This window comes from Hippocampus bargibanti, linkage group LG04 (assembly GCF_051943395.1).
Source record: "Hippocampus bargibanti isolate YZ-2025 linkage group LG04, ASM5194339v1, whole genome shotgun sequence".
Lineage (NCBI taxonomy): Eukaryota > Metazoa > Chordata > Actinopteri > Syngnathiformes > Syngnathidae > Hippocampus > Hippocampus bargibanti.
Genome location: NC_142737.1, coordinates 32,145,667 through 32,169,189, shown reverse-complemented (window position 1 = coordinate 32,169,189; position 23,523 = coordinate 32,145,667). Strand labels below are relative to the sequence as shown.

At 44.9% G+C, this 23,523-nt stretch overlaps 2 protein-coding genes across 3 annotated transcripts; both read right to left on the bottom strand.

Moving 5' to 3' along the window:
• Nucleotides 1-1,674: 1,674 nt before the first annotated feature.
• On the bottom strand, nt 1,675-18,828 carry LOC148899743 (phosphatidylinositol 3-kinase regulatory subunit alpha-like). The gene is made up of 17 exons (XM_088995223.1): nt 18,542-18,828; nt 15,334-15,791; nt 13,501-13,630; nt 13,319-13,411; nt 11,507-11,575; nt 11,311-11,427; nt 10,881-11,082; nt 9,500-9,582; nt 4,907-5,018; nt 4,743-4,841; nt 4,500-4,680; nt 4,309-4,434; nt 3,692-3,834; nt 3,453-3,629; nt 3,299-3,373; nt 2,308-2,478; nt 1,675-2,235 (listed from the first exon to the last, which is right to left on the bottom strand). The coding sequence occupies exons 2-17, from the start codon at nt 15,523-15,525 to the stop codon at nt 2,046-2,048; spliced, it is 2,160 nt and encodes a 719-aa protein (XP_088851349.1). The 5' UTR covers nt 15,526-15,791; nt 18,542-18,828; the 3' UTR covers nt 1,675-2,045.
• A 1,485-nt stretch (nt 18,829-20,313) lies between these two features.
• shld3 (shieldin complex subunit 3) lies at nt 20,314-23,287 on the bottom strand. Of its 2 annotated transcripts, none has more exons than XM_088995329.1 (3): nt 22,904-23,287; nt 21,656-22,124; nt 20,314-21,000 (listed from the first exon to the last, which is right to left on the bottom strand). In XM_088995329.1, exons 2-3 carry the CDS (start codon nt 22,121-22,123, stop codon nt 20,797-20,799), a joined length of 672 nt encoding a protein of 223 aa, XP_088851455.1. In that variant the 5' UTR covers nt 22,124; nt 22,904-23,287; the 3' UTR covers nt 20,314-20,796. The 2 variants fall into 2 exon arrangements, with proteins under 2 accessions (XP_088851455.1, XP_088851454.1); XM_088995328.1 differs by lacking the exon at nt 22,904-23,287 and adding an exon at nt 22,665-22,823.
• Nucleotides 23,288-23,523: the final 236 nt, after the last annotated feature.

Sequence of the window (23,523 nt, the reverse complement as noted above, 5' to 3'; positions counted from 1 at the left end):
GTGTGCTTTGGTGTTCTTCCGCTGACAATTACTCCACCAGCCGTGGTGGGTGTGTATCATGAAAATAGTGCGTATTTCAAGGTTTAATTTTCATAAATTTGACGTTCGTAAGACGAAAAGTTCGTAAGATGAGGTCTCACTGTATTTTGCTAGCAGACAAGGGCAGGTGTACATGGCTTCTCAACACATTGGATTATGAAGACAAAATAAATAGGTTCATCAGTGATTCTAACACTTATGAGCAACTAAAATGGGACCCTTCCAATAGATACAAGAAAGAAATTATAGACTGTCTCCAAAAGTTAGAGAAAGGAAAACTAATAGATAAACATGTATTTTAGATTATACCCGAGAGGCTACGCCATGTATCTATGGACTGTCAAAAATACACAAAGAATCAGAATAATTGTTTGTATCATTGACTCCTCGACATACAATGTAGCCAAATGTCAAAAGAAAAGAATAGGGAATGAAACCAACACTTCTGCAGATACTAAAAGTAGCAGTACCTTACATTGCAGGGGTTTCTGAAAAACTACAGAGTCCCTTGGCAACACAAAATTCGAGAGAGAGACAAAACTACCAGCAAATTTTAGTTATCTGATTTAGTTAGCGGATCAGAAGCGAAACGTCCGACACCTTAAAAGAAGTACAGATGACGGCTGAAGAAACCTTCTCATCGATGGACCACTCCTGTACGACTGAAGGCTTACACAGACATTGTCCAACAGGAAGTAGATGGCCCAAAAACAGTCCAAGAGGAAGTAGATGGTCTGGGTTGAGTGAACGCTGGCGCTGCTCACCCGCAGAATAACTGATCCTGGGACTGTAAAGTGACCGTGAGAGTTTTGAAAGGCACAAGAAATGTGTTATTATTCTAAAAATAATCCAACAGGAAGTAGATGCAAAATAACAGGAAGCATTAAACCGACATGAAAAAAGATAAATGCAAACAATGGAACTGGATGCCAAAATAAAACGTCATGTGTGGAAATGAAAAAATAAGGGTGACAAAAATTGAACACGCCACAAATTTGACAAACTTATGGACAAAATTACTTTTTATTCATCCCAAGTGTGGAAATGTTGAAAGTCTTTGGTAGCATTTCAAAATAAGAGGGTGAAGGCAAGGAAAATACTGAAGTTAAGTTGAAATGTAATATCATCCCCAGCATGGGGAGGAGGTTTGAGCATCTGAGTCCTGTCTTTGCAATGCTGCCGTAAGGGGCGTCACAAAGGAGCTGACATTTCAGTAGCTTTATTTTGAAAGTCAGAACCGGAAGTGAACAATTGTGATATGGGGGATGACTACTGAACTTCAAAAATGGAATACAAAATAAAAAAGGAAATCAATGTGATTGAGAAGGAAGTGTCAGTTCTTGTGTCACATTTGTTATTTTGTTTGCTTTTGACTTCAAGATGGCGCCGCGAGAGTGGCTGCCTTTACAGCGGCTCCTGTATTTTGTTTTTGATGCTGTGAAATGTCAATTTCTCCACTGTGAGACAAATAAACGCTAATCTAAGTAAAAGAACGGCCCAAAAAACTGGCCAACAGGAAGTAGACAGCAAATAACAGGAAGCATTAGACCGGCATGAAAAATGCAAACAAACGGAAATGGATGCCAAAATAAAACGTCAAGTGCGGAAATAAAAAAAATTAAACAGGCCACAAAGTTAAACTCATAGACAAAATTATTTTTTATTAATCCCAAGTGCGGAAACGTTGAAAGTGTTTCATAGCATTTCAAAATAAGAGGGTAAAGGAAAATACTGAAGTTAAGTTGAAATGTAATATCCTCCCCAGCATGGGGTGGGAGTTTGAGCACCTGAGTCCTGTAGGAAAGTCTTTGGAATGCTGCCGTTGGGGGCGTCACAAAGCAGCTTTGCCATTTTAGTACCTTTATTTTGAAAGTCATCCGCGAGAGGAAGGACTACTAAGGTCCCCGAAGCACCCGTTCTTGAATCAGCGTCCGGGAGTTGAGCGAAAAGAGCTTTTCGATGGCGAAGCGACGGAGGGTGGGGGGTGGGCTGGGGGGGGGGGGGTATCAGCGCCTCTGCTGGCCGTAGACGGGAAAGGCCAGCGTGACGTTGAGCGAGTCGTTGTGCTGCACCAGCGACGTGTGCTGGTAGTGCAGCACCAGGTCCTTGAGCGAAGCGTACAGGTTGTATGGCTCGGCAAAACCGAAGCCCGTCTGCGTCTTGTTGATCACGCAGTGCTTCACTTCGCCTTCCACCCTGGATGGACACAAAGGAAACGTCAAGAGATTGGGGGGTGTGGGAGGGGGGAGTATATGGCGGCGCACGTACATGACGGAGCAGGCGTAGCATCCGGGCTTGCTGCTGTCTCGGACCAGGAAGGTCCCGTCCTTCTTGCCTCTCAGCAGCGACTCGGCTTGCCCGCGGTTGATGTTGCCCAGGCGCCACAGACGCTCGTCGTTGTGGGGGAGGTCCTCCTCGTCCTCCACCGTGCTGTACTCTCTGTGGGGGCGGGCCACAGGATAGAGACAGGGTAGCGTATGGTTTAGCAGTCTGCCGGGACCTCATTTGACCGGAATAAAACAAATCAAATTCCATGCTCATCTATCAAGTTAGCGATCCAGCTAGCTAGCAAGCGAGTAAGGTAGCTTACTTTACATTCAGCTAGCTGGCTAATCCCCCGACATTGCAGGTGTCAAAGTCGAGGCCCGTGGGCCAATCATTTTATTCGGCCCGCAAAAAGCAAATCCTACTTTTGAAATTCCATGCTCATCTATCGAGCGATCTAGGGAGATAGCTAGCGAGATAGCTAGCAAACGATCATTTTATTCGGCCAGTGAAAGTCGACGAAACTTGTTAAATTCCATGCTCTTCTACCAAGCTAGCTAGCGATAGAGCTAGCTAGCGACAGAGCTCACTACCAATTGACCTAGCTAGTGACCAAGCTAGCTAGCAATCTAGCTAGCTAGCGATTGAGCTAGCTAGTGACCGAGCTAGCTAGCAATCGACCTAGGTAATGATCAAGCTAGCTAGCGACCGAGCGAGCTAGCGATCAAGCTAGTGACCGAGCAAGCTTGGTCTCTTTCTATTCAGCTAATTCCTTACATCACCAGTGTCCAAGTCAAGGCCCGGGGTCCAAATCTGGCCCGCCACCTCATTTGATTCGGCCCACAAAAACACATAAAACAGATGAAATTCCATCATGCTAAGCTAAGGTGTCAAAGGGCAACTTTTTAAACGTAAACCGCAATAAGTCATTTTTCTTGACTTGAAATTTGCGTCGTGTCAAGTGTCTCCTGGTGTGTCGTGCGAGCAAACTTACTCCTCAGTGGTCTCGTTCTTCATTCCAAGCCACTCGTTGAGTTTCCTTTGGCGGACGCCCTTCTGAGTCAACCACCTGCGGAGAACGACGTAGGTTAGCGTTAGCCTTAGCGCCTCGTAGCGGCGTCCGTGTTGGTCCGGGTCGGCTGGCGCACATGAGGTACAGGTCTCGGGTTTTACGGAGTTGGATAAGGTCCGGCTTGATGCTATTCATCTTCTTGTCGATCTCGCGGTAGTCGGCCGCCTGCTTCTTCAGGTCCACCTCCAGGTGGCGCTTGCTGTCCACGATCTCGCTGATGCGCGAGCGCAACTTGTCGTAGTTCTCCATGATCCTGAAGGCGCAGCGGGAGGTGACGCAGGTTTCTATGACAACAGAACCGGTGGTCACGCTCACCTCTGGATTTCCTTGTCGTTGCCCTCGCGGCGGAATTTGTCGATGTACTCCTTGCTGAAGCGATCCTGAGTCTGGCACTGCTCCTCGAAGATCTTGATGGTCTCGTTGAAGGCCTCGATGGCCGTGCGCTTCATCTGGATCTCCTGGCGAGGGGGAAGAAGGTGGCGGCATCACCGTCCGGGCCTTCTATTAGCTATCTATTAGCTAGCTAGCTGGCTATCTGTTGGCTATTTATTAGCTATCTAGCTAGCTATCTATCCAGCGAGCTAGCTATCTATTAGATCTATTACCTTGCTAGTTAGCTGGCTATCTATTAGCTATCTAGTCGCTATCTAGTGGCTATCTAGCTAGCTGGCTGTCTATTAGCAATCGATACAGTTAGCTAGCTATCTATTAGATATCTATTAGCTAGCTAGTTGGCTGGCTATCTATTAGCTATCTATCCAGCTAGCTAGCTAGCTATTATTATTAGAAGTGTTTTGAAAGGAAATGTTAGAAATGTAAATTATTATTATTATATCGCTTAGTTAGCTAGTTAGCCAGCTATCTATAGCTAGCTAGCTAGCTAGCTGGATAGATAGCCAGGAACAGGAAGTCCTACCCGGGCGCGTGTGTACCTGAGACGTTCTGGTGTACTCCTCGTAGAGGCGGTCATATTCGCGGTTCTTCTCATGGAACTGCAGGTGGTACTCATGGAGCTTCTTCCCCGCCGCCTCGATGTTGTCCTCCTTGACCACCTGGTCCTGAAAGAAAACATGGCCAGACGTGAAGTCCAGAAGGGACGGCGGGGTGGAGATTTGGGCCGTACCTGCTGGTGCTTGGAAACCGGGTAGAGCAGCTTGACGTCCAGCTTGGGGTTGTACTGCGCCAGCGACTCGTGCCGGTAGTGGTTGATTAGCTCCACCACCGAACCAAAGGTCAGCGGGTCCGAGAAGCCGTATTTGCCCTCGCGGTGGAAGATCTTGATCAGCTTGTTGTTTCCCCCCTTCCTGCACATGATCAGCGTCAGCCTGTGCTCCCCCGCGCCCAAACCGCCGCCGGCGCTACGTACCTGAGCGTGAGCGTGTAATCGCCGTGCATCTTGGTGGAGGCGTCGCGCACCAGGAAGGTTCCGTCGGCCGTGTCGCGCAGCTTCTCGTTCACTTCCTCCCTGCAAGGGCGAGCGACGGACGTTGGGCAGGAGGCGGATAAGGCTCCCACGCCCCCGCGCCTTACCTGGAGATGTCGCCCCAGTACCACTCGGCGTCGTGAAGCGCCACACCGTTGTTGAGGGTGCAGGCGGCGGCGCCGGCGGACGCCGACGGCTTGGCAGGTTTAGGAGGTAAAGCTGAAAGAAAGACAGAGAAAATATTAATAATAATAATAATACATTTCATTTATAAGCGCCTTTCAAAACTCTCAAGGTCACTTGACAGGGACTGGATACGTTTTCTTGTGGGTGAGCAGCGGCAGCCACACGCGCCAGCGTTCACTCCACCCGGAATAACTCAAATAAATAAAAAGCTAGCTAGCTATTAAATAGCCAATAGATAGCCAGCTACCTAGCTAGCCACTAGATAGCCAACAGATAGCCAGGTAGCTAATAGATAGTCAGCTAACTAGATAGCTAGCTAATAGATAGCTAACTAGATAGCTAGCTAATAGATAGCTAACTAGCTGGATAGATAGCTAGATAGCCACTAGATAGCTAATAGATAGATCCTCTTCAGTTTGCCTACCGGGCAAACAGGTCTGTGGAGGATGCAGTCAACATCGGACTGCACCACATCCTCGACCACCTCGACAACACAGGAACCTACGCAAGGATCCTGTTTGTGGACTACAGCTCTGCGTTCAATACCATCATCCCCAAACTTCTCCAGCTTGGTGTGTGCCCTACGATCTGCCAGTGGATCCTCAGCTTCCTGACAGAACGGACACAACAGGTCAGACTCGGAAAAATATCATCCTCCACACGAACCACGAGCACTGGAGCCCCGCAGGGATGCGTCCTCTCTTCATTGCTCTTCTCTCTCTACACGAACGACTGCACCTCAACGCACCCAGCTGTCAAATTCATAAAGTTCGCAGACGACACCACGGTCATAGGTCTCATCAAAGACGGCGACGAGTCTGCGTACCGACAACAAGTGGAGCAGCTGGAGCTCTGGTGCAGCCGTCACAACCTGGAGCTGAACATGCTCAAGACAGTAGAGATGATCGTGGACTTCAGGAAACATCCATCACCACAGCTACCCCTCACACTATCCAACTGCCTCGTGTCAACCGTTGAGACATTCAAGTTCCTGGGAATCACAGTCTCCCAGGACATGACACCAACTATCTTGGCCCAACAGAGAATGTACTTCCTGAGGTTGCTAAAGAAGCATGGCCTGCCACAGGAGGTGCTGCAACATTTCTACACGGCTGTCATCGAATCCATCCCATGTTCTTCCATCACCGTTTGGTTCGGGGCCGCCTTAAAAAATGGACAAAATCCAACTTCAACGGACAGTTAGGATGGCGGAAAAAAAATCATTGGCACCGCCCTACCCACTCTCGAGGACTTGTACACTACAAGAATCCAAACTAGGGCGCGGAAAAATCCAAATAGACCCTCCGCACCCTGCCCACCACCTTTTCCAGCGACTCCCCTCAGGCAGGCGCTACTGATCCATGCGCACCAAATCCAGCAGACATTTAAAGGACAACCAACATCACTTTTTTGTTTCCTAACTGACATCAGAAAAACGTTTTATAGCATCTAAAATACCCAAAACATGCAGTATGATATTTTTATACAAATGCAAAACACCAATACAAATGACTTAAAGTGTCCAAAATCTGCAAAAAATTGAGCTGCGAATTGGGCATTTTCAGAAAGTTCCGCCCCCAGTTCGTGACGTCATGCCAAGACGTCTTGCATTGCTCGAAAATCAAAACAATGGCTTCAGATTCGGAGAATATGCTTTCTTGTTACACATCCAGTTATGAATATGATTCAAATAGTTCTGAAGAGGAAAGCATACATGTATGCAATCGATTAACTTATTCCGTGCCATTTTGAGGCAACATTGGGGGGAAATGTATCACCAAAAAAGAGGCAGAAAATGGCGACCAAGCTCGTGTGAGGAATTAATCATCCCATTTCCACAGGCTGATAAATTCCTTACATGGAGCTTGGTCACCCTCTTCTGGCTGTTTTTGGTGCCTCACAACGTTTTCAGACCAAACAAGTACACCAAAATGCATTGACGTGATGGAAGGACTGCTACAATGTGTCCTTTTTTCGGTCAGGGGCGTTCCTTCAGGTACGTCACGTACGGACTCGTCACCAACTCAAAAACAAGACTTCCGGAATATTCAGCGCGAGTCTTAAAACGTAAAATATAGCTATATGCGCTGGAATCTTTGTAAAATACGCTCAGTAGAAGTCATTTGAAGCCATTTTACAAATTATGGACACAACTTGTCCGGAGACGTCTGTTGTCCTTGAAACAGCTTCTTCCCCCAAGCCATTAACTCTTTGAACAGTAGCCCAAATGGAACTGTATAGTGCCTCTTTGCATTTTTTTGATGATGATACTAGTGCAGCGTCTTCAACTGGAAACGAATTCCTTGTGTGTTCTACATACTTGGCAATAAAGATGATTCTGATAATAAATGTGAGTTTTTTTAGGGCCAGAAAAATTCTTTTGTCGCTAGTGTTAAAAAAAAACTAAAAAAAAAATCTGTAATCAAATTCTGTTATAGTCCACGTTACATTATATTCCAGTGTGCTTGCCGTGGACGCCGGAAAATGCACGCCCGCCCATCTTCCGGTTACTCAACTTTGCCCCGCCCCCAACTGGACTCTTCATGTTAAAAGAATCAAGCCCCCCCCGAACCAATCTCTGGCATCCGTGATATCACCAGGGCAACAGCGCCCAAGCAATGAGGTAAGCGTTTCACGAGCGGCCATTGAGTGACTCAGCTTGCCGTTTCGAACTTCGGACTGATTGACACCTTGAAGGACAACCGACGCCTCCGGACAAGTTGTGTCCATATTTGTAAAATCGCTTCAAATGACTTCTACTGAGCGTATTTTACAAGGATTCCACCGCATATAGCTATATTTTACGTTTTAAGACGCTTTAAGGCTGAATATTCCGGAAGTCTGTTCTTGAGTTGGTGACGAGTCCTCAAGCCACGTCACTGAAGGAACGCCCCTGACCGAGAAAGGACACATTGTATCACGTCAATGCATTTTGCGGTACTTTGTTTGGTCTGAAAACTTAGTGTTGATCCATGTTGATGGCAAAATTAGAAGGAAAACACATAAATAACAAGATGGTGAAACGTTGTGTGTTGCACCAAGCATCTATTTTATATTTGCTGACAAGCATTCTAAGGAAACAAATCAGCCGGTTTCCACTGAGCTTCGTCGCCATCTTCCCTCTCTTTTTGGTGCTACATTTTCCCTTCACCCAGATACGTCAAAATGACACGGAATAAATTCTTTAATCGATTGCAAACATGTATGCTTTCCTCTTCAGAACTATTTGAATCATATTCATAACTGGATGAGTAACAAGAAAGCATGTTCCCCGAATCTGAAGCCATTGTTTTGATTCTCCAGCAAGCCAAGGCGTCTTGGCGTGACGCCACGAACAAGGGGGCGGGACCTTCTGAAACAGGCCACTTCCGGTTTCAATTTTTTTGCAGTTTCAGCACACACAAGTCATTTTTATTGGTGTTTTGCATTTGACTAGAAATATCATACTGCGTGTTTTGGGTATTTTAGATGCTCTAAAATGTTTTTCTGATGTCAGTTAGGAAACAAAAAAGTGATGTCGTTTAAAGGACAACCGAGGCCTCCGGACAAGTTGTGTCCATAATTTGTTTGCCACTTTCTGTATTCTCTCACACTGATCATGAACATCTGGTCCCAAGACTGATACCACTTGTTTTATCGCTTGTTCCACACTTATCTATGTTTTGTATTTTCCTGCATGAACTGCTCATTTTCTCATACGCCTGACAATGTATCTTACAGAAGAATGTTTCTTTGAAACACCAAGTCCCAGGACTAAGGGAGGGCTGAGGGAGAGGGGGGGGGGAGAAATGACTCATCTCGAGTGAGGGCAAACTGGCCACTTGTTCTCGCGAGAGTGGATCTATAAGATGGGGGCTCTTCCTCAATACCGGTTAGAGTCGATCTCTCCGAACCTGTAATAAGGCAATTTCTCATAAAACAGCCCCTGACCGAGAAAGCGACACACAATGCATTTTGGGTATTTTGTTTGGTCTGAAAACTTCGTGTTGATGGTGAAATTAGAAGGAAAACACATAAATAACGTGATGGTGAATCGATGTGTGTTGCACCACTCGTTGACATAAATTCCCAGCAGACAAATCAGCCCATTTCCAATGGAGCTTGGGCGCCATCTAGTGCAATTTCTGGGACGCTACATTAGAGTCCTGACAGCTTGAATTGTTTTTTTCTTCTTCAGAACTATTTGAATCATATTCATAACTGGATGAGTAACAAGAAAGCATCTTCTCCGAATCTGAAGCCATTGTTTTGATTCTTGAGCAAGGCAAGACGTCCTGGCGTGACAAGGGGGCGGGACTTTCTGAAACTGCATCTCGGAGGTCATTCTGAAGTAGCTTTGGGACACTTTAACTCATTTTTATTGGTGTTTTGCAATTGACTAAAAAGATCAGCCTCTGTGTTTTGGGTATTTTAGATGCTATAAAACGTTTCTGATGTCAGTTAGGAAACAAAAAAATGGTGTCGGTTGTCCTTTAAGGGGCGGAGTGGGAGGAAGGGGGAGGAGCGAATGTTACCTGGAGCAGCCTGATTGACATTCAGCTCGCTACTGATCAGAAGCTCCAGCACCTGAGTCAGAAGGTCTGGACCGGACTCACACCTGGCAAAAAAAAGGAAAAAGCAAAGTCACGTTTCAGCATTTTGATCACAGGTGTACAAGTCGAGGCCTGGGGGCCAAATCTGGCCCGCCACATTATTTTATTCGTCCATGGTAGCAAATGAAGCATGTCAAGTACGATGATGCTCGCTAATGTCCCAAACTTAAATTTCAAATGGTCCCACGTAAACCACAATAACAGTCGTTACTCTTGACTTTTAATTTGAAAAGCAGTTATTTATTTAACTCGTTCGGTGCCATTCCCCGATTTTCTTATTCGGAAATTGAAAAAATGTGACGTGCAGCACCATACCCAAATTTGTTCGGGTTTTTGTTTTTCTTCATCATATCATCATATCAGCATACATTTCATTTATACGCGCCTTTCAAAACTCCGAAGTTCACTTTACAGTTGATGTACAGTGATATCTATTTTTGACCATAATACGTTCCAGAGACCGCTTCGAAAACCGAATTGTTCGAAAACCAAAACAGCACTTTGCATTATAATCAATTTAAAAAAAATATTATCTGTTCCAAGTCTAGAAAACAACTCCCTGAAAGCACCGCTAAACTATTTTACAGCATAAAAGTGGATAAATATATAATAATAGAGCAGGTCACTTGTAAAATACTATGAAAACAAACTGTAATATGTTTAATTTTCACCAATTTTAACATCAACATCAAGATTGGAATATAAAAACATCTCTCTGCCACGTGGTGTGTTGGCCCCTATCTCAGCTGTCTTTGGGGGACACCCTGGACCAGTTGCTCACCAATCAATGGGCACACTAACTTTTCAAACCATTTTCTTGGTTGGGACTGCTGATAAAGCGCTGGTCAGACCTCTGGCAATGATTTTTCCCTTCCACGAGGGGGCAGCATTTCCCTTTTTGTCCATGTTAGCGCCCAGTTACAGCTTCAGCTGTTGTTCAAGCGCTATATACACGATGTATTGTATTTTGTACAGCTGCCCCCATTTCAAGCTCAGATAACTCCTGACCCATCTCATTTAGGAATTAACTTATCTTTTTCTGATGAAAGAAGAGAGGCTTAGGGTTCTAACGCTGTATTGAATGTTTATGTAGTCCTAAAAGTCAATATTATCTGGGTCCTGGAATTGGAGTGACAATGACAAAAATCCTGGCACTGCAGTGGACACATTTTCCCACATGATCTGGCAGTCAATGAGTTAATTTGTTGTGCGCTCTGTATGTAAAATGATTAAACCGTCACGACGGCCGCAAAAAATGGCTGTCAAAAACCAAAGTGCGCCCGCGTGCGTTTTACGGACGAACCCGGCCACGGTGTGCCTGAAAAGCAGCGGGCTGAAGGTCTCGGCGAGGCCTTTAACGCCGAGCTGGTTGCGGGCGGCGTGCGCGGCGAGTCGAGCCAGGTGTCGCACCACGCTGAGGAGCGTTAGGCCGTACTGGGAGGGGCACGTCGGGGATCTGGCCACGCCCAGCAGAACACGGGAGCATTCCTCTGGGTCTCGGACCTCTGGGGGTGGACAACAGCCGTGGCGTCAGTAGACGGGCAGACACAAGACCAGGCAAACAGAATTGGGAGAAAAAAATAAAGTTAAAGGACAACCGACGTCTCCGGGCAAGTTGTGTCCATAATTTGTAAAATGGCTTCAAATGACTTGTACTGAGCGTATTTTAGAGTAGGTATTTTGTAATGACGAATCATTGTATCATATTGTAGCCTTGCCGAGCGTGCACACACCTTGCACGGCGCGGATCATGTCGTCCTGCAGCGAAGACGGCAGGACGGGCCCAGGAAGCTCCTGCAGGAAGCGGACCACCCCGTCACAAAGGCTGGACACCTCCATCTGCTCCAGGTCTGAGAAATACAAAAAAAAATGGTGCAAAATTGGCAAAGAAAGATGGCTATCAAAGCTCCGGGCTCTCCGCTTCCTCACCGGCCTGGGCCAGTTGCCTCAGGTCCAAACTCCCTCCTCCGCCGCAGTACAAGCCAGGAGTGTCCGCGCCTGCGGGCGACAACATGGGCTCAGGATTTCCTACCTCCCCACGCCATCTTGTTTTGGACGACCAACGGATTTGGCGCCAACGAGCTTGATGACTAAAATGGGACGTTGGCGAGCTTTTCCAGACGACACCGGATAAATACAGGTTACATCTGAGTTACGCCTGGATTCCGTACCGACAAAACGGTCGTAAGTCAAAAATCCATTCAAAATGGCCGACGCGAGGTTAACACGACAGGATAGTATACGATGTCAATCTGTTGTTTTTCTATTGAATACTATTATATACCAAACTGTTTACAGTTCATTTATACATTTTATCACTTTTAGTGTCATTTTTATCATTTTATATTTCATATTATCGATTTTTATTACTGTATAACTGTACCTGTAATGTATACAAAATTGCTAACGGCCAGAAGAGGTCGCCCGACAAACACGCTCGGAAAAAAAGCGGTGTACAGTACTACAGGAGATGTTACCGAGACGGAATCTGCACTGTATAACTACTGTATTGAGTGTCGTCACGCAGTAGATTGCTGTGCGAGTGTGTGACATGCTGGCTGGCCACAATTGTAGTACGCGTTGCCGGCTGCTTGGGCGTGCCAGGCGTAGAATAAAAAAAAAGAGGGTCTGACGGTCGTGGTCGTAAGTACAGGTCGTCGTAACCCGCGCCGGCCGGATGTTACCTGTACAGTGATACCTCAGCTCACAAACTTAATTGGTTCCCAGAAAATGTGTGTAAAGCAAAAAGTTAAGTCTGCCAAACATTTATTTTCCATAAGGACCATTTAAAAATGAGACTAATCCATTCCCAGGTCCCCAGAAAACACAATTTCGTACTAAATAAGCCTTAAAACTACACAAAATATACCTTATTTTATGTATAATAAATGTGCTATTGTATTAAACTGTACTGTATGATCAAGTCGTTTTATTGACCTTTGTGATGGTCGCTGATGTCGTTGCCTCTTGATGATATCCGAGTGAAGTTGCCGTGCTTTTTCTGCGATAATACCCTCACTCACACTGTCTCTGCTAGCTGCTTTTCATTTATCCAAATCCACTGAAGTTTTTCAACCTCTTCTATTGCCGTTGCTTAGACAACACAGAAACACCACCCTTAGCCACACGTATCAATGGTCTGGTACTGGTACTCGGAAGTCACACAAACACACACCTCGTTTGTGTTTTTCGATGCTCTCCTTCTTCTGCTCGACCGTCATTTATTTGTGTCCTCTTCGGCTTAACACTAGCCTGTGGTGAGGTATTTTTCGGTCCTATAATAGCAAAAGTACTCCACTTGGTAAGAAATCACGTCTGCACTCAAAGAAAGAGGGTGACGAAAAGTACTCCGCTAGCCACCGTGGCGCTGTTCGACCGTGTGGTTTGGTGTTCATCCGCCGAAAACTAGTTCATCAACCGAGACTATATGCTCATGAATTTAATCTTCGTAGGGGCGAAAAGTTCATGAGCTAAAGCGTTTGTAAGCTGAGGTATCACTGTATATGAAATTGTTAGCATGCGGTTGATGAGCATGACATCTCATCTCACCGTTTGGTTCTCAAACAGATGCGTACGATGGCGTTTGGGCCTTTTGGGGGTGACTGTTAGCATTACTGGACACTGAACTCATTGACACCTTCAATGGCGCAATCATTTGGCAGCATGAAAACAACGGAGAAAAGTCGCCCGTCCCAAGGTGACGTCATCCTGGCGGGACTCCAGGAAGGAGAAGCTACGCACCTTTGCACTCCACGGCCTCCATCAGTCGACTCAGCAGGGGCGGGGCCGTGTCAGGTGGTCCAAAGTGTTCCGGAAGATCCGGCAGCGCGACCCCTGCAAGTCAGCAAAGCAAGCACAGGGTCAGCGTCGTGGGCAGACCCCCGCCCAGCGTGGGAAAGACCGCATGCGACAGCGCCCCTCACCTTCGGACTCCGAGTCGGTCCTCATGGACGCGGCCGACGGCGGCCTTGGTGGGCGGGGCTTAGGCGTGGGTGGCGACATCCTCTTCCTGCCGACGAATTCCACGTAGGTGCCTGGGAAGTCGCCCTTTTCCTGCACAGCGCATAAAGCCGTTTCTCAATATTGGTCGTTGTTTAATCGGCCTAAAAATTGATTTTTGCTCATCAAACAACAAAAGGGGCGGGTGAGGTGCAGCTATTATTGTCGTTTCAGCCTTGGCGCGCCATCCAATGTTGACTTTGAGCTCATTTGACTTGAAAACATGGCGCCCGGCCTCTGACTTGCTCTATCGCACTGGTGTCCAAGTCGAGGCCAAATCTGGCCGGCCAAATTATTTTATTCGGCCTGCCAAAGAAAATCAAACTTGTGAATTTCCATGATGCTTCCTAAAGTCCCAAGCCAAATTTCAAATTGTCGTATGTAAACTACAATAGCAGTCATTATTTTGGACTTAAAATTTGAAAACTAATTATTCATTAACTCATTCACTGCCGGACAATGTGCAAAAATGTGTCCAAACCAGTGCCAGGGTTTTTGTCATTGTCTCTTGAATTCCAGGAACCACAGAATATTGAATTTTAGGAAGACATAAACAGTTAATGGAGCAATACAATACATATTGATTTCGATAGCGCTTTAGCAATACCTGAAGCTGGAACAAAGCGCTAACATGGAAAAAAAAAGATAAATGATGCCCTCTTGTTTGAAGAAAAAACATTGCTAGAGGCCAGCGCTTTATTGGCACCCAAACACAAAAAAACCCGACACTCTATGTCATAGTTTCAATTCTCGAATAAATTTGTGAATGCCAGTGAATGAGTTAATTTGTGTTCAGTATGTAATATGAGGAGGGGATGAAACATTCTTATGGCTTTCCCAAATTGATAAAATTCTTATGGCTTCCCCAAATTGATAAAATGGCTTCCCCAAATTGATAAAATGGCTTTCGCAAATTGATTAAATCAGACGTCCCCATTCCCCGGGCCACGGACCGATACCGGTCCGTGGGTCATTTGGTACCGGGCCGCGCAGAAAGAATTAATAATTTACATCAGGGGTGTCAAAGTCATTTTTTGCCGCGGGCCACATTGAAGTTATGGTTTCCTCTCGAGGGCCGTTATGAATTTGGAGAACCCATTAGAATGTTTAAATCCCTTCAAATATTACATATAGAGCACATAGCAAATTAATGAATAACTCGTTTTCAAATCTGAAATCAAGAATAATGACTTTTATTGTGGTTGACATCCAAAAATATGAAATTTTGGCTCAGATTTTTGTTTGTTTGATTTGCTTTCGCGGGCCGAAAAAAATGATGTGGCGGACCGGATTTAGCCCGCGGGCCTTGACTTTGACACCTGTGATTTACATAATTTCCGTGTTATTTATTATCTGAGTTCGGCCTATGTTTTATTTTGAAAAATGAAAAATTACCAGATTACATCCGTCTATGATTTACTCTAGATGCATGTCAAAACGCTTGTCTAGGTCACGTGATACATACCGCTAAAATTAGCCCACCGTAACCTAGCCTGTCGTATCATTTTATTTTGTTGTATTTATCCGCCGGTCCGTGAAAATATTGTCTGACATTAAACCGGTCCGTGGCACAAAAAAGGTTGAGGACCACTGGATTAAATGGCTTCCCTAAATTCACAAAATGGTTTCCCCGAATTGATAAAATGGCTTCCCCAAATTGATAATGGCCCCAAATGGCTCACCCGTTCGTCCATTTTGGCTCTCACATACGCTTTGTGTGGGCTCCGTGGCTACTACTATGGCGCCGGCCACCCTACCTGCGTGGTTTCGTTGAAGCCGGGCAGCCATCCGATGTCGGAGGGTCGCTCCTCTGTTCCGGCGCCGCAGCCCAGCGCCAACAACGCCCCCTTGCTGACCAGCAGCATGTCGCCCACGCGCAGGTCGATGTCCTCCTCGCGTTCTTTCTTGTAGTCGTACAGTGCGCGGTACTGAAAGCCTTCCGACGCCATGATGGCAGCGGGAGGGCGCTAAGGCTTAGCGAAGCGAGAGAAGGAGGGGGGGCAAAAAAAAGAAGTCCCTGAATCCAATGACAAGAAAAGTTTTCGCCTGAGAGGAAGACTTTAGCGCGGAGAACGGCGCGGGAGCAAATATGGCGTCTCCCCCGTCTCCATGTCGGCTCAGTGTGGTGTCATCCGTTGAGCGCCGCCAGATAGCGAGCTCCGCCTCCGTTCATGAACAGGAGTCTCAGCTGGGGTGGAGGCCACATCTGCTACACCTGCAACAGGACAGGACGTCGGGTCAAGACGGTCAGCTAATGGACAATACAATACAATGACAAATCGGAGATTTTTTTTAAGGCCCGTTTCAAATTCAGCAGAGTAAGAGTCTGATGACTGATCAATACGCCAATTGAATGCATAGCACACAGAGATTCCAAAAATATATTGAGGCTCAGAACGATAATGATGAAACAATCATAAAATTCCTCAATTGGGACACTTGTAACACTCAGGTTCCCCTTCGATGGTAAAAATAAACTACAGGTAACATCCGAGGTACGAGCGGCACGACTTCCGACCACCCGTACTTACGATCACGACCGCCAGAACCTTTTTTTATTATTAATTCTACGCCTGGCACTGCAGCCGGCAACGCGTTCTACAATTTTGGCCAGCCAGCATGTCACACACTCGCACAGCAATCGACAGCGTGACGACAGTCAGTACAGTAGTTATACAGTACAGATAGCGTCTCCTGTAGTACTGTGCTTTTTTCCTTCGCCGTCCGCCTGAGTCAGCGCGTGTGTGTCGGCCGACCTCTTCTGGCTTCTCCATTAGCAGGGATAGTGATTTTTCAACAGCGCGCATGCGTGGGAACCCGTGTGTATTTAGGTCAGTAGAAGGTATGTGCACCGACACTACAAGGTAAGTTTAAAATTTATAGTACAGCACAGTAAAATATTTTTTATACATTACAGGTCCAGTTAAACAGTCATAAAAAACAATAATATGAAATATAAAATGATAAAAATGACACTAAAAGGTAAGTATAACATTTGTAAATAAACAGTTTTGTTTACATTACAGGTACAGAGTAATAAAAATCGACAATACGAAATATAAAATGATAAAAATGACGGTAAAAGTTATCAAATTTATACATGAACTGTAAACAGATTGCTATATAATAGTATTCAATAGAAAATGTTGCTTAAAAACAACAGATTGACATGGTATACTATCCTATCTTGTAAACGTCACGTCGGCCATTTGGAATGGATTTTGACCTACAACCGTTTTACAACCGTCGTAACTCGGATGTTACCTGTACTATATTAATGCCTTCCCTCCATTTAAAGGAACCAGATGAGCGCCTTTTTGAATGTCTTATGATTCATCAGGGTGTCCCAAAATCCCTAAAATAAATCTAATACTTTTCAGCAATGGTATCCGAATGTCTTCCATTTTTATTTTTTACACAGTTGTCAGTTATTGGAGCAAGGGTGTCAAAGTTTTTTTCCACAGGCCCACATTGTAGTGACGGTTTGGAGACGCCATTAGAACAGGGGTCGGGAACCTATGGCTCGCGAGCCATATATGGCTCTTTTGATGATTGCATATGGCTCGCCGATAAAACTAAATACATATTGTGGTTTTTCTCGCCGTTCATTTCCCGTTGGGGCTGCAGTTGGCGGAAAGCACACTTTTGATTGGATGACACTGACCTAGAATGGCCGAAAGCGCCATTTTGATTGGATGATACTGGCCGTCATGTTGAAAAAGATAAACGCCCCTTTAAATGAGCCCAACTAGTGCACTTCAGCGTGAATGCACCGGAGCATTAGAGAAGAGAAAATGTTCTGATTCTAATTTGCAATGAAACAATACCATCGATGAAACAGTCGAATGTCAAGTGACATTTTCACAAGCCCCATGTTAACGTTAGCATCAACATACTTCTGCGAGAAGTAGATTGCAGATAGAAAGTGTGGAAGCTTATGAGCCGTGTGCAGGCTCGCTAGCAGTAACTTCGCCTCTGGACCGGCAAATTGAATTTCATTCCGATCGTTTGGCTGGATTTTTACCAAACACGAGGAACGGAAAACCATTCATGTTAACGGTGAGTACTATCACAGTTATTTTAAATAATACATTCTGATATTTTGTTGAAAAGTGGCCGCGCACACACACACACACACGCGCGCACACGAGCGTGTGTATGTGCGCGTGCGTGTGGCTCTCACTGAAAAACATTTCTAAATATTTTACTTTTATGGCTCTCTTAGTCAAAAAGGTTCCGGACCCCTGCATTAGAATGTTGAATCCCCTCCACACATTACATAATAGCGTGCACACAACAAAAGAATGAATAACTAGTTCAAATCTTAAATCAAAAATAACTGGATTGGATTTGCCTTTATTAGTCTCACAGTGACACTGTTGACATGGAATTACTGTTGACATGGAACAATTTCAAATTTTAGTTCGGATTTTAGCTAGTATCATCGAACTTGACATGGTTGATTTGCTTTCGCGGGCCGAATAAAATGAAGTGGCGGGCCAGATTCGGGCCCCCGGGCCTTCACGTTGACTGGGGTGTACTCGACGGTTTTTTTTCTTCTTTTTTTAATCAGAAGACCGTTTTTTAAGGAGTTGAAGAACATAGCAACTTCACCATCATTTATAAGGTTGATTTTGCTACGGATAAGACTGAATTGTTAGTTGTAATAACTCCGACTTTCAAATGATTCTTTGTTTGGTTTCGACGTCACTCGTCAGCTGACCTACTTTGACGTGCACGCCATCGAACAAATGATTAACTGTCTTAACTTTCGGAGCGCTGCGCGTCTAGCAGCCCAGCGAGTTAGACCGTTGGAACGTCGAACTTCAATATTTCGAGAGAAAAAAAACGACGCAAAACCAGCGGCGAGGAGCGTGAACGGAGACGAAATTGGAAACAGGAAACCACAATGGCAGCCTCTGTTAGCTTAGCCTGCTAGCTGCTGCCACTGTTCTCCTTCCTCACCTTTTTTTAGTTTGCCAGCTAGCGTCGAGCAGGACACACTGTGGACTTCATGACATGACGAGGAGCGCGGAACACGACAGAAAGTGACCGAAAGGGGTGTAAAAGTCCGGCAATTTGGTTTATTTTCACTTGAAAACTGCTCGCTCGTGGTCGTCACGACTGATTTTGGAAGACGGCGATTGGAATCGCTCCAGCACAAATGTCAAGTACATCCGGTTGGGACTTTCACAATACAAGCGCGTGTCACCAACAGAAAGATAAAATATACGTGTTAGATACGTAACAGAACTTTGTAACAACATGTATAATATATATACTATCCATGTACATTTAATAAATACATTTGTTTGCCTTTCATCTTTTGTGACTTGTAATCATAAACACGCACATGTGGGAGGCCTGAGGCTCCATCAACCAATCACGTATTATTTTCAAATGTAGCAAAAAAACACGTCAATAAATGTCATTTATCAACGATGTGTTGGGTATTCTCCCCGTGTTTCAACTTCTCATCAGTCTCGTGAGTCGTTTTGTGTGGGGGTTTGACGTCACATCCGCTAACCTAGATCTCTCCTGTCAAGCTTGAGGCCTCGTCGCAACAAAGGACGACTCACGAAGAGGCCGCGGTCACGAGATCATGCCGCTGGGACCCTTCTCCGGAGCAAAATGTTTATTTCATTCAATAAAACCTTTCTCGACACAGACATATGAAATGATCCAAACGGAATAACACTTCATAAAAGTGCAGTCAGTCCCACTGTTACATAAGAGTGAGGATAATTACCATGAAACATGGTGTGGCGGGAAACCCGGTCAAAGTTCTCGAGCGAAAATAACCACCAGTGTGGTCAATTACGTTGAGCTCGTAATGTAAGCAGGGCTGCATTGTTAGCTAACAAAGCGTTACTAGGATTGGCTTCTGATTATTACACTACAGGAGAAAAAAAATGGCGGTGAAATTTCAGGATTGGCCAAAAATGTACAAGTGACTTATTTTCCACGCTCTTGTAATAAAAGTTTTTTTTTTTTTTTGATAATTGGGGCATACCAGGTTCGATAGAACACCTCAAAATTGAATTTTTTTTTTCAATGGCGAGAAAAAGACTTTACAGTCTTCTTTATTGTTTAAAAAACATTTGTTGACAACGGAGCTCATCTCCTTGACTTCCACATTCAAATGGCTTATTTTAATTCATGACATTTGGAGTACAGTGATACCTCAGGTTACGAATTTAATTGGTTCCCAGAAAGTGTAAGGCGAAAGGTGTGTCTTACAAACATTAATTTCCCATAGGAAACCATTAAAATGAGAATAATCCGTTTCCAGGTCCCCATAAAACATAATTTTCTACTAAATAAGCCTTAAAACAACACAAAATATACCTTATTTTATGTATAATAAATGTGCTATTGGATTGTAATGAAAGAAATAAACCGTACCGTATAATAAAGTCATTTTTTATTGACCATTGTGATGGTCGTTGATGCAGTTGCCTCTTGATGATAGCCAAGTGAAGTTGCTGTGCTTTCTCGGTGATAATACCCTCACTCACACTGTCCCCTGCTAGCTGCTTTTCATTAATCTGAAACAGAAGATTTTCAACCTCTTCTATTGCCCGAGACCGTTGCTTACACATCATGGAAACACCCTTAATATCTTCCTTGTTCTTAAGGATAGTATAGGAGAGTGGACAGACATACTGCGTTGTATACGGCAATCTTGGTTCCAATTCTCAGGTTTCGGTTCGTAAAGACTGCTGCGTAAACGACCAAACGATGACGAGGCTTTATTTATACATTTGTGTACTTCAATGTCAAGGGAGCAATTGGAAGACAAAGTGAAGCCAAGGTAGGTAAAATGATCCACTATATTTAGTGTATTGCCATTGATGTGAAGGCTGGATGGTGTGGGAGTTGGAGACACAGGTTGGAACATGAGCTCTGTTTTTTTATGTTGATCTGGAGGCCAAAAGACTGGTACAAGCGAGAAAGGGTGTTGAGAGCATGCTGCATAGATTGTGAGCTGTGAGCTATAGTACAGCACAGTCATCAGCATACTGAAGTTCGCAGATGTGGCAGATATTTGTCTTTGTGTGGGCCTGGAGCCGTCTGATGTTGAAGAGGTTACCATCGAGGCGGTACTCCACCCGGCTGCCATCTTCATGTCCGATGCCTTTGTGCGCTTTAACAACATATGGGATCACGCTATGTTCCTCTCCCTGCGTTTAAAAATGCGCTTGTTGCGTATCAAAACGCTACAAGTGAATGACATCTCCGAGTTTGTGCACGTGCAGCCTGATGTTGCCCTCAAGCTGCAGATGCTCCTTCAGAAAATGGCCAATCTGCTCCGAGTAGACCACGTCGCAGAACACCCAGATCTCGCCACGCTCGCGTTGGATGTTGGCGTTGCATGTGGGCAAGCCAGAGCGCCGGGCGGCTCTGCTCAGAGTTTGCCACACCTGCGGGCGAGTGGGCAAACGTTATGTCGGGATATGTAAGAAACAAGCATGATGACAATTAAAAATCAAAAATAAAATAAAAAAAAAAAGAGTATCAAATAGGTTCAAATTATCTATTAGCTAACGAGCTAGCTTTCTATCTATTTGAGTTATTCCGGGTTGAGTGAACGCTGGCGCATGTGGCTGCCGCTGCTCACCCACAGAAAAACTGACCTTGAGAGTTTTGAAAGGCACTTAGAAATGAAATGGATTATTATTATTATTACTGTAATTTCCGGACTATAGAGCGCACCTGATTATAAGCCTCACCCACTACATTTTTAGACGGCACACAGAGAGCGTTTTCAATGTTTTAATGCCTGTGAAACGGTAGCAACATGGTAACAACACGCTAGCAACACAGTATAACAGGTCTGGTAAAAGAAAGAACATACTGGTGAAAATCGCGGTAAACCATGTTAATCGTCCTCCTTCGAACTGAAGCCATCCTAGTAATTGTCCTCAGTGTCGGAATGAAACTGTAGTATAGACGTCGTCACACACTACCTCAACCTCTCTTATTATTATTATTATTATTATTACTGTGAGACTAATACAGGCAAATCCAATCCAATCCTATTATTATTATTATTGTCATCGGCTGCCATGTTTGTACCTGTTCGATATCTCGTGCGGCTCCACAGTTTTGCTGACCGATGACCCACTTGGACCTCTGCCGCGGGTGAAGAGCATATGTGGACAAGGTCCGCCGGAAGCCTTTTGAGAGCGATGGTGAGCGGTGGCAAACACTTTTGGAAGCCAACACGCTCCAGGATCGTTTGACCACCGCGACAGACGCGCTCCTCATGTCAACAACGGAGGGTGGTTTTAGGGTTCCGCAAATGGCTTCTTTGAAAGCTTCCTGTGGCCATTTGACATTGATGACGGGAGCGCGTTTGGCTGGTCTGATGGGAGGAGGCCGTCGCACTGACGAGTTTGAGAACCACGGCGTGAAGACGGGAGGAGGACGGCAGGTGAAAGGTTCCAGGAGCTTTTCTGTGGTTGTGATTAAATCGCTCAGCCCGTCAGATCCTTCCAGACGGTGGTGAAGTACCACATTGTCCATCATCATCATCACATCCATGCTGAAAAAACGAAATGCATCAAACGGTGAAAATCGTTTCACTTCTCAACGCCACAACTACTATCACATAGCAAGTGTAAGTGTCAGTGGACAGATTCATAGTTTTGGCACTGGATGGTTCCACAACTATGAATTATGGACAATGGGGGAGGTGGACTTAGTCTGAAAGCAGACTTTTTATGATTCTCCCCGTTTCGTTTCGTAACGCGAACTCACTCAAATTCACTTCCGTCTTCCGGAAAACACTTCCTGATTTCCTTCAACCAATCGAACACTATCACAGAAACATTTTTTCAAGCAATTATAAACGGGATATAAATTGCATAACATTAACATAAAAATATAATGGTTAAACGTAAAAAAGATAACAAGTTAACAAAAGCTTATACAAGTTTCGAGACCACCGATACAAAACATCGATTTTCTACACCGTTGCAAATTTATCGTCATTTCTGAACGGTCAATATTCAAATTGAAGAAGCTAACGGTTAAATGACGGCGAAAATTTAGCTCGATTAAGACAATAAGACAGAAACATCACCTTCACTTTGGATGTCGTGAAGCTGGCTGTTGTTCGCCATCTTGGGAGAGTCTCTCGCGATACTTTAATCGGACCGCAACGAGATTTTCGCTTGGGCTAACTCGGTCGCCGAGCAAAGCTTCGAAATAAACTCAGCGTCAATACTGGACGGTCAATATTCAAATGGCAGAGGCCAACGGTTAAACGTGGACGTACATTTAGCTCGATTCTGACAGTAAGGCAGAAACATCACACAATACCTTCACTTTGGACGTCGTGAAGCTGGCTGTTGTTCGCCATCTTGGAAGAGTTTCTCGCGATACTTTAATCGGCCCGCAGCGAGATTTTCGCTTGGGCTAACTCGGTCGCCGAGCAAAGCATCGAAATATGTAAATGTTGAATTGGGGGGGGGTTCTTAGTCGTCACGTACCGAAGATAATAGCCTAACGTGTTCACAAAATGCGACCAATTAAAAATATAATTGATTAAATACACAGAAAACGTATCGACTTAAAATGGCCGTTCAACCACAAAACGACAGCGTCTCGGATTGCACCTTGACTGGAATATTTGGATTGAAACTTGAGTTTCAAACGACGTAATTACACATGAACGTAAACTCAACATTTGACCTGTGTTTTTAGTGAAGAAATATCCTCAATTTAGTTCTTAAATGGCCGCTGCTTATGTTTGTAAAGTATGCCGCTTGTCACGGGACCGGTCACCCTGCCGAATGATTGACAAGAAGTTGTACTTCAGTTACTATGCCATGCGTTACTTCCGGTTTTGAGTGAACGCTGCTCACCCATAGAAAAACTGATCCTGTGGCGCTTATAAATGAAATGTATTATTTATTCACCTTACGTCTGTGTAAGCACTG